Source organism: Elaeis guineensis, chromosome 10, assembly GCF_000442705.2.
Source record: "Elaeis guineensis isolate ETL-2024a chromosome 10, EG11, whole genome shotgun sequence".
Lineage (NCBI taxonomy): Eukaryota > Viridiplantae > Streptophyta > Magnoliopsida > Arecales > Arecaceae > Elaeis > Elaeis guineensis.
Window position 1 is genome coordinate 31345386 of NC_026002.2, and position 11921 is coordinate 31357306.

At 36.7% G+C, this 11921-nt stretch overlaps 1 protein-coding gene across 1 annotated transcript; it reads left to right on the forward strand.

Annotated features, from left to right (window-relative positions):
- Window positions 1-7550: 7550 nt before the first annotated feature.
- LOC140852125 (cytochrome P450 71A1-like) lies at window positions 7551-10464 on the forward strand. Its single transcript, XM_073245041.1, has 2 exons — window positions 7551-8523; window positions 9667-10464. Exons 1-2 carry the CDS (start codon window positions 7642-7644, stop codon window positions 10294-10296), a joined length of 1512 nt encoding a protein of 503 aa, XP_073101142.1. The 5' UTR covers window positions 7551-7641; the 3' UTR covers window positions 10297-10464.
- Window positions 10465-11921: the final 1457 nt, after the last annotated feature.

The window sequence follows — 11921 nt, forward strand, 5'->3', positions numbered from 1 at the left end:
AACCAATGGTAAAATAACATATATAATGATGATCATGTACAGAAATTCTTACCTTTACCGGTGACTGATCCAAGTACAAAAATCAATGTTCTTCTTTGATTTATGAATTTCTCTAACAAAATATTTCACTCGATATCATATGCAGACAATCATCTCTTCATAACCCTGATCAATATAAAAATCACATATATGGAGAAAATTACCGATAATTGATCCTAATACACAAATCGAGGACCTCTCTTAGGATTAATCAAAATTAAGACTTATCTAAGTATCTAGATCCTCAACTGATCCATAAGACTTCTAGAGAGAGAAAATCCATGAAGAGAGAAAAAATTTTAGAGAGAGAAAGTAGAGAGAGAAAGTGGAGAGAGAAATCTTCGTATCCTTCAGATGAGGCAGTCATGGTCGGGATGATCAGAGATCCTATCAGGGTGACTCAATATGAATCAAGTGTTACAAATTTCAAATAGAATCAGACTGGGATCAGATCTACCGCACGAATTTCGGAGCAATCTCAAGTCATCATATTTTTATTTCAAATTTATCCTAGGATCCGTGATGCAGTCAGAGAGAGAGTAGAAAGATTCTAGAGAGATAAAATTCATAAAAAGAGAGAAAGATCTAGAGAGAGAAAATAGAGAGAGAATCTAGAGAGAGAAACTGGAGAGAGAAGGTAGAGAGAGGAGAGAGAAAATTTTTCTCTCTTCTTCTTCTTTTTTTATTTTATTTTATCTTATTTTTCTTTCTCTTTTTTCTTTTTTTTCTTTTCTTTTTCTTTTTTTTTCTTTTTCTTTTCTTTTTCTTTTTCCTTTTTCTTTTCTTTTCTTTTCTTCTTCTTCTTCCTTCTTCTTTTCTTTTCTTCCCGCGACCTCCCTTGGCTGAAATAGGGAAAGAAATAGAGGGTGGCTCGGGCTCCGGCGGCTTGGCCGGAGATCCGGCAACGACGGCCGACAACCGAGAGCAAGGAATCGCCGACGGCAAGACTTGACCGGCGGGAGAAGAGGTTTCTAAAAAAAACAGGAGACCGTCCCCTATTCTTTTTATTTTTCGATCATTGGCCGGTTATCGGCGGCCAAGATTTTCAGGAAAGGAAGAGAGGGAGATGGGGGTCCGGTCTCGGGGATGGGACGCCGCAACCAGCGGCGTCGGTGGCTGAAAAAGAGAAGAAAGGATCCGGCCGAAACAGAGCAAAACAGGGATTTATCTTGTTCATGGATTTTCCGACGATCCTGACGGCCGGCGAGGAGTTTAAAAACATGGGAAGAAAGGAAAGAGGGAGAGGAAGAAAGATTGAACCCTTACCTGAACTCCGGTGGCCTCTTTGACCTTCAATTTTCGACGAACACGAGAAGAGGCTGCCGCGGCTTCTACAGAGAAAAGGAGAGGAATCGGACTCGAAGATCACCGGTGGAGGGTCTTGAGAGAGGGAGAGGTTTATGTATAGGGGTCCCTAGGGCTCGGATGATCCTAGGACTCCCCTTCCATCCGGGATTCACCAGAGAAGAAGACTCCCTTCGGGAGTCTCCTTCCGCTCTGTTTTTTTTTTTTTTTGTTTGGGTTTTGGGCTTGATTCTGGGCCAGGATGTTACATTATTAGCGATGGAAATATTTTTTTCGATCCCTAATAATGATTATTAGCGATGAAAAATTTTGTTTCATCGCAAAATAATTTTTTATAAAATTTGTTTGATTAAATTTTTTAGACAAAAAAATTTTTAGAGAGAATTTTTTTTTGACAAGAATTACTAAAGATAAAAAATATTTTGCATCATTAATAACACTTATTAGAGATAAAAAATTATTTTTCATTGCAAATTAATTTTTTTATGAAATTTTTTTGATTAAATTTTTTCAGACGAAAATATTTTTAGAGAAAAAAAATTGATAGAAATTATTAACGATAGATATTCTATTTCCATTGCTAATAATAGTTTTTAGCAAATGAAATCATCTCGCGTCACTAAAAGTTCAATAAAAATCCGATTAGACCACAAACCCCCCTTTCGAAAATCACCTACCTCTCTTGGTTCCTGTGAAACCCCCTCCTCTCTACCTCTCTTGGTTCTCGCAAAACCCCCTCTTCTCAGAAATCACCTGCCTCTCTTGGTTCTCGCTGTTGGAAATCACCTTGTGTCGCTAAAAGTTCAATAAAAATCTGATTAGACCATGAAACCCCTTCTCGAAAATCACCTGCCTCTCTTGGTTCCCGCGAAACCCCCTCCTCTCTACCTCTCTTGGTTCCCGCGAAACCTCCTCTTCTCGAAAATCACCTGTCTCTCTTGGTTCTCACTACTGCCACTACTGTTGCCGTTGCTGCCGCCATCGACTTTCAAAGGTAAACGTCCTTTTTTTTGGCTCCACAAGGAAGGGAGGAGCGAGGGGGTGGGGGGGATGCTCGAGCAGAGAGGAAGGAGAGGAAGGCGGTGGGGGATGTTTGGCAAAGGTGGGGCAGGGGTGGGGGGCGGTGGTGATGGGCACGGACCCACAAGATGGGGTGAAGGGGTGCCGTAGGGGGTGGGGGGGCACGAGCAAAGCGGGCCTGGCACCCTGCGCGGTGGGGTGGGGTGGAGGGGCGCCGGGGGGGTGGGCGGTGGTGGTGATGGGCCGGGGGGGGTCAGTGCTGGTGGCCAGGGGGTGAAGGATGGGGGGTTTTGTGTTCCCATGGACGGCTGTCGGGGCCCGAGGGGAGGAGACGGGGGTCTGATCGTGTGGAGGCGGGCCGAAGGACCAAGGGCCAGTGCAAGAGGTGGCACGGGGGCCAGGGACGGTGCCAAAGATGCGACGGTCGGCGAGCCAAGGGCGGACGGTTGGGGGGCTTGGGGCGGAGCGGTCGGGGTTTGGGTAGGGGTTGTGGCGTGTGAGGAAAGGGGAAGAAAGAGAAAAAATAAAAAAAAATTATTTTTTAAAAATTAATAATTTATTGATAATAATAATAATAAAAATAATAATAAGTATTAAAAAATAATAATGATAAATAAAATAAAATAAAATATTTAAAAATATATAAAAATAAATTATTTTTTGTAATAAAAATAATTAGATTTTTAAAATAATGATAAAATATTATTTTTAAAAAAATAATTTTGAAAAATGTGAAGGGGGCACTGACAGGAGGGGTCGGCCCATGGGCTGAATGGGCTGGGCTAGCCCGGGGGTTAAATGCACCAAATGGGCGGGCTCATGGGGCCTGGCCCATTTTTAAGGCCAAATGGGCACCGCGGGGGGTGGAAGGAGACCGTTTAACAGGTTTTGAATTTTGGGTATCAATCCAAATTCTGAACTCAATTAGCTTCATTGGGTTATATGGCACTTTTTTGCATTTTAGACTCTATAGATTGTAATATTTGATCTCAATCCTCAATTATTTATAATTTAATCCCTGTTATGAAATTTATTGCATAAAATTTTCTGTATTACTGTTTGGTCTCAGTTGTTTAATGCACATTGCTTTTGCTTGTTATAATTTAAATATTTTGTGTGCTGTTTTGTGTACTTTTGCTTATTACGATTTAATATAAGAAATATCCATATTTTAAAGGATACTCTACTGAAATTTTTGTAGAAAAATTTCAATATAGAGTTATCCTTTTTTGATAAATTAGCAATGAAAAATTTCAATACATAGTTATCTATATTAGTGACAGAAATTTTTTTTCATCGTAAAATATTTTTTTATGAAATTTTTTTATTTAAATTTTTTTAGACAGAAAAATTTTAGAGAGAAAAAAATTTTTTTTGACTAAAATTATTAGCGACAGAAAATAACTGATAGGTAATGCCAAGACTTGATTCATATGATCTAACATCATTCTAAGGCAATTATTTTTAATTGTGAACTCGCTCGCCATCTTTCATCTATTTTATTATATTTTATTATGATTATGATTTAATATTTTAATTAGGATTAGCCGAATCCTCTAGTGAATTTTCAATGCATATAAACTGTTGTTATTAAAGAATTTATATTTTATAATTATATGTTAATTTAACTAATTAATTAGATGTTTATTTTTATAAAATTTGTATTGCATAGAATCATAGACCCATCTTTTGATTAATGTATACATTCTATGGCATCCGTATATTTATATATTTTATTATAGATGGAAGAATTATGTATATTGATCAATTGATTATCCAGTTTGGACAGTTTGAGAATTGTAATTAATTCTATTATAGTAATCAAATGGCATGTTAAGAGTTTGAAAGAAATTTCAGATGGTATTTTTCTTTAGTTCTTCTCACACATCTTCAGCCATATAGAGAGAACTAAAAAAAATATTATCAAAATTTTTATCGACCCTGATTACATATCATTTAATTACGGTAATTAACGTATAGAATTAATATAATTTTTAAATAGGATAGGACCTAATTTTACCTATTAGTTGGTGATAGGATGCATTTATTATATAAGTCACTTTAAATGATAAAATAATTAGATAGCAATTGCTTTGTATTTATATTTATTATGTAAGTCATTTTAAATGATCCAGGTCGAGATTCGATCCGAAATCTGATCTGGATCTAGGTCGGGATCCGATCCAAGATCTGGATTGGGATTCGGTCAGGGATCTAGTTCGAATGAATGTCAGGGATATTTTCTTCATTGTTAATAGTTTTCTTTATTGTTAGATGGATATCAACAAAAGTTGGATGCATGCCAGGATATTTTTTTGCTTGAATATCGAAAAGGTATTCAAAATTTTATTGAGTTTGTATGGCATAAGGCTAACAGTGCCAGTAGGATAAAGTTTTCAGATCATTCTTTACAGGTAGTAAGGTGAGGACGAGGTTTGTTGAAGAACCTCGTCCTAGAGTATTGGAGATGCGAGCATGAGAGACAGCATCTTCATATCAAGTTTCCTCCCAGCTTCACCATGCCCATTAGGGGATGGTGCGTGCCATGACATGTTGAGTTGGGCATCATATGCCGTAGCTATGCCTCTATGATGCTCTTCGATTGACGTCACATTACACCAGCTCAGAGAGAGATCTTCTATAGCCACTTATAGATAAAATAATATTTAGTGAAATATTTAATTAGCACTATATTCTTATAATATTTGTTATTGGCGGGCTATATTTGATATTATTCATTTCGAGCACGATTATGTGCAACGAGCTGTGGATGATCATTATGCTCGCATTTTAAGAATTACCGGCATCGCATTCATCGCCACTGATACACTACAGTGCAGGACCAGGGGGTGCAGGCAGCGCGGCAGCGGATAAATGACAGCATCAGTATCGAGGACTGGGCTATCATATGCCACAGGTATGAGGACCTGGCATATCAGATTAAGCATTCAAAATTTTTTTTAAGTTTAATAATTGAAATATTAAATTTTTAAATTTAATTAATTACTTATTAATTTGATTATTAACTGTACGAGATCGATGTGTTCGAAATATCATGGATCGAGTGACACAAACTATCTCGTACTATGGAGGTTCAAGGCCATTCACTCATCGTATAGAACAGATAGTAAGTAATTTCTATTTAGTATATCGAACGGGAGCCAACCACCATAGACAGTGCATGCAGAATTATACCGCTCGTGATGCATAAAGTATTTCTCAAAATAAACAGAGTTTAGTCTGACTTATGATTAGCTTTAGTGTGGTGCACAAGGATCAGCGGAAAGCCACCTTGGATGGCCCCACAATAGAAATCGAGGCTCCAGATTAACTAAAAACAATAAGAACCTCTACTTTTTAATCATCCATCCATCTCTTCGGTCCTCCCAATTCATCCCTGCTGTTCAAAAATATCCGTTTGAATGCCAAAGATGGGAGCCAGATGAGGATTGAATGTACTCCCCAGCCATCCATATTTGAGAAAAAGGGACGCCGAAAGGTGTCTCACCCAATGATAATTTTCTTTTTGCCTCCATAATTTTTTTTTATTTTTTAATATGACAAAAACAAAACTTAGATACTCCATATTGAAAACCTTTAATATGCCAAAATAAATGAATAAAAATGATATATATAAAATTAGCTATGACATATCAAGATCACATATGAATCATATTTAAATACTAAACAAAATGACTAGAAAGTGGCTCTGACACCATAATGTGGGAAAATATCTCAAGTAAAATAATTTTATTCAGTAAAAATATCAGTGATATATATCTCTAGTCATTATTATTTATGTATTTGAATGGAGTTTATTCATAAAAAAATTTATGAAAGAACGAGTCTTTTAATCTATACCTTCGGACAAACTATTCGTCCATGAACGTCATAGGGTTTTTAACAGGCTAGCTAGACTAGGGATCTTTATCAAATAATTAAAATGTCGATGATTTTCTTCCCTCAAAAAACCTATCTTAGCATAACTAGGTATAGTGGATGGTTATGTATAATAAAAAGTTATCTAACAATCAAGCCGTCTTTGTGAGCCACATATAAAATTGTGTCTAACACTTTTTTCAATGATTGTGATTTTATTAGTTTAATTGTAAGAACATTATTATTGACAAATTATTTCTTTATTCTGCTAAATATTGCATGAATATCCTTTACTATATAACAATATAAATTATGTACAGATAAACCAGAGTATATAATTGTTCATGATAGAAATAACCATTCAACGATCAAATGCAGCTTTCCTGCATAAATTGCATGATTCATACACGTCTGTCCCTTTAGCAACCCATAAATAATGAAACTGATAAACAGATAATTAAAATTTTCTGATCATTCAAAAAGCAATTCACAATGCAATTATAAGGCACGCTACGGAAGTATTGTATTTCTCACGTCAGCTTTTCTGTGCAAAAATCCTCCACGTGTATAAAAAACTCATAGTACATCATAGAAAGGACCAGTAATTCTTTGCACATCACATCGTCTCATTTGATTGAACCACATAATCATCATTTTTTAATACGTATTTAATTTTTATAATTTTATTTTTTTATTTAAAATTTTAAATGACGAAAATATTTTTCTTTTTTTAAAAAAATTATAACATTCTATGTCCATATTACTTCACCCTGCGGCCAATTATGAGTTTCTATTCATAATTTGACTACAGAATGTCATAAGGAATGAAAAGATATTTTCGTCATTTAAAAATTTCATAAATTTTTAATGATAAAAAAAATTTTTTTTTATAATTTTTGAAAAAAAAAAATAAGTTGATCGCAGGATGTCATAAAATAGCCATACGATGTCATAATTTTTTCAGAATAAGAAGGATATTTTTATTATTCAAAATTTTAAATAAAAAAATAGAATTATAGATATTAAATATGCTATTAAATGTGTATTGAAAAATGATAGTTATATATTTTAAAATGATTATATGGCGCACTCCACTTCATTTTTATTGCACGCATACGGTGCACAAAGACTTTTTCTAAAAAGAAGACTAACCACGAGCGCTAAAAGAGCAGGGAGTGGAAAATGGGCCGAGACTTGAGAGTCCAATGGATAAGAATCCAATATCGACCACAAATTTTTCTTTTTGTTTTTCTGTAAAAGTAAAATAAAATGCATTAGTCAAGCTATATTCCACGAATAAGGATGTGCCAGAGCTAGACCTCGCAAGCCCCATAAGGGCCACTATGATCATGAAGAGCAGAGATTCCCCTCTCAAAAGAAAACAAAGCAGACAATCCTATGGAGTTCTTGCTTGCTCTCTTCGCTTACTTATGTATCTTCTTAATCCCAATAGCTATACTTTTGTATGTCAAGGCCACCCGACTGAGCTTGAGGCTACCTCCTGGTCCGATAAGATTCCCATTCATCGGCAATCTTCATCAGTTGGGCGAGCTTCCCCACCGCTCCCTTCGGCTCCTCTCGGAGAAGTATGGCCCCCTGATGAGCCTAAAGCTTGGCTGCATACCAACCATCATCATATCCTCCTCGGAAATGGCCTCTGAGATCTTGAAGACCCATGATCTTGTCTTTTGCACTAGGCCTCCCCTCGTCGCCTTCAAAAGATACTCCTATGGTGGATTGGATATAGCCTTGTCACCCTACAACGAACAGTGGAGGCAACTAAGGAAGATTAGCTTGTTAGAAGTTTTTAGTGCAAAGAGGGTGCGGGCCTTTCAGTCCGTAAGGGAGGAAGAAGTGAACGCATTAGTGCAAACTATAGTGAGGCAATCCTCGAGCGGTCCTGTGAATCTTAGCGAGATGTTTTTTTGCCTCTTTAGCAACATCATCACCCGACAAGTCTTCGGTAGGAGGATTTCGGGTGATGGAGAATACACGAGCAGCAAATACTATGGTCTCCTGAGGGAGATATTTTCTTTACTAGGTGGGTTTATTTTAGGAGACTTCTTTCCCATGATGGAGTGGTTGGACGTGCTCACCGGCACACGAGCAAGGCTCGAGAGGAGCTTCCATGCCATGGACGAACTTCTCGAAGAGGAGATTGAGAAGCACGTGCAAGGTGGAGGAAATTGTGATGACTTCATGAGCATTCTCCTTGGGCTTCAAAATGATCCAACCCGAGAATTCCCATTGACTAGGGATCATATCAAAGCTGTTGTCTTGGTTAGTAACTTTTCCTTCTTCCTTTATTTTTTAGACCATAAAGAATGCAATCTGTGCATCGCAGAGGCTCTATGCACCAAGTCACTAGTCCAACTTATTTTGCCCTACCATAGCGGGTTGCAAGATGCGTCACAACCACTGATTTACGAGATGAGTGATGTGTTGCTCATTCAAACATGCATCAATTATTTATTTATTTATTTATTTAATATAAAAAAAAAGATTAATATACGTCAGTACAATAACCATCAAAATTTATTTTCGAAGAAAAAGAATATAAAAAGAAGATGAACCCCCAAACCAACAACACTGAAATTCAAATTTCAAATTTAAATTTCAAATTCTCCTTTACCAACCCATCAATCAACCCGCCAAAATCCCTAACCATTCAGAATTTGAAATTTGAAATACAAAAAAAAAAAAATCTCAACAAGCCGCTATCGAAAGACGCAACGCCGACCGTCGGAGAGGATCATCAACTGTCGGAGACCGTAATGGTGAAAGGAGCAGAACACCAAGAGGAGAGAAGATTGACCACCATATCAGAGACAAAGAGAAACATTGGGAGGAGAATATCGTCAACCATCGAAGGAAGGGAGGCCTGACCTTTCGTCGTCCGACGTCCGCCGGAGGGGAAGATCTGTCGCCCGCCAGTGAAGATCTGATAGCAACACCAGGAGAGAGTTTGGCAATCTAGGGAAATGATGCAAAACATGCATCGATTTAAATGATGCAAAACATGCACGGCAGAGGATCCCGATCCACTTTCCTTGTATGGAAGATTGATTCTGAAAGCAGGATGAGGGGATAGAAATTCAACTCAGTGAAAGGATCCAATAATTGCTAATAGATTTTTTGATTGATGGCATGGAAAATATAAAGTTTTTTTTTTGTACAAATTAAAAAAATTTTCTATAAGCGCATAAATGAACTACCAACACTGCACCAAGTAGTTGATAATCATGCATAAATGATTTGTAATACTCTGAATGCAAATACTTTACCATACAATACATCTGCATTCTTCCTTGTGCATTTTCCAACAAGTATATTTGTATTCAAAAATCATGTTAGATTGATTTCCTAAAAAAATGCCAAAAATGTATGTTATACTGATTAGACTATCACTTCCATACCTGGCAGGATATGTTCGCTGCTGGATCAGATCCCTCTGTGATTACCTTGGACTGGGGAATGACTGAGCTAATGAGGAACCCGAGGATTATGAAGAATGCCCAAGATGAAGTTAGAGGATTTCTTGGAAACAAAGGAAAGGTGGAGGAGAGTGACGTTCAACAACTTCATTATCTCAAGCTCGTAGTAAAAGAAGTTCTTCGGTTGTACCCTCCAGGTCCATTGCTAATCCCTCGAGAATGCATGCAAGATTGCAAGATAAATGGATATGATATTCCTAAGAAGACAAGGGCATATATAAATGCCTGGGCTATTAATAGGGATTCTCGATATTGGCAGGATGCAGAAGTCTTCATGCCTGAGAGGTTCAAAGATAACGATATCGATTACAAGGGTCAGCACTTTCAGTTTCTGTCATTTGGAAGTGGCCGAAGAATATGCCCAGGTATGTCAATGGGTGTTCTTGCTGTAGAGCTTGCGCTTGCTAATCTTCTCTATTGGTTCAATTGGAGCTTGCCTGCTGGAATGAGCAAAGAAGATATTGACATGGAAGAGCAGTTTGGTTTAGGGATGCACAGGAAATCACCTCTTGTTCTAGTGGCGACTCCAATATCATTGTTGCCCAAGCTTCCTTTGTGAACCAAATGTGCTTTCGTCACTATCATGGCCGATTATAGTTACAAATAAGGATGGCTTTATATTTACATGATAAGAATATCCATCTTAACTTGATGATTAAGATGTATTACTTCCTCACTAGAAGAGCCATCAACATGCCAAATTTAATGCTCTCTTGCTTTCCTCTCTGATGTAATCTTCACTCTGCAGTCTGTCTCCTAAATCCCTATCATCTCCGTATTCATTCTACAGCTCTCCCCCTCTTTGCTGTGCTTTTCAAAAGAAGTGGAGCACCAGCTCATGTCCATCTTATCTCAACAAAGCATGTTGGGGTGTCTTCCTCAGAGGAAAAAAGTGGAGCACCTGCTCATCTTCGTTCAAGTATATCTCATGTTATCCCAACACCTCTGAGCCCAAATTCTGTAGGAAGAAAAAAGGATCCTCCTGCAGACCAATAGACCTATAGGCTGGAATATAGATTGGGACTTAGACAAGCCTTGACAAGATGCGGCTGGAGAGACCAATAGGTCCGATTCTTGTAGGATATTCTTGCAGAAATATTCAGATAAATTCTTAATGATTGATCAAGGATACAGACATGGAGTTCTGATTGTCCTCCTTACCATCATAGCTTTATCATGATGACCAGATTCAGTTATTGAAAGCCCAAGACCAGTATCCAAGATAAAGAGGAATGCAAAAAATTGACAGCTCAATGATGATTTCAGGCTAGTCCATTTTATGGAGACTTCAGAAGGTCCACACTATGCCATGGAATAACGGACTAGCAGCAAATATCTATGTCATTTTACTATAGAAACTCCGGGTGTTTGGTTAGCAACCAGAATTAGAATCAGAATGAAAATTGAAATGGATTGGAATTGAAATTGGAATAACTAAAACCCCCGAAGCATTTGGTTTGTGACCGAAATAGGAATCGAAATAAAAATTTGAATTCTTAAAGGAGAATAAGAATTGAGTTTTAGATATATTAGATCATTCCCATTCCACTCTAGAATCAGAATCAAATAAAATTCCTCCTAACCAAATGGTTGGAATGGAGTCATTCATTTCTATTCCAATTCTAGACCCCAACTCTTCTCAACCAAATATTTTATTAAAATTTGATATATACCACCGTCACTGAACTTAATGCCTCTCAAAATATGACACGGCTAGATATTTATCTGTCATCTTGGATAAAGATGAGGCAACCATGCCATAGGATTTAACAAGAAGTCATATAAGGTATCAAAAAGTAATAATAATTTTATTTTTTTATTTTATAATATATTGAATAATATATATAATTTTTTATATCCTTATATGAAATCTTGTTGTTTATTATGACTTTCTGTTATTCGTTATGACATTCATTCTATTATTTGTTATGACATTCAATTGCTTTTTATAACATCCTATTAATTATTATCATTTTTTATTATTCTCTATAATTTTTTGTTGGTTATTATGGCATCCTATTATTTTCTATGACATTCTATTGATTATTATAATATCCTTATTATTATCTATGACATCTTAGTCAAACATGAGCAAAATGGGGTAAAAGATGATATTTTAGAGGAAAAATATATTTTCATTAAAAAAAATTTGAAAAAAGAGCTGAGCTGTATTAAATTCCTGCG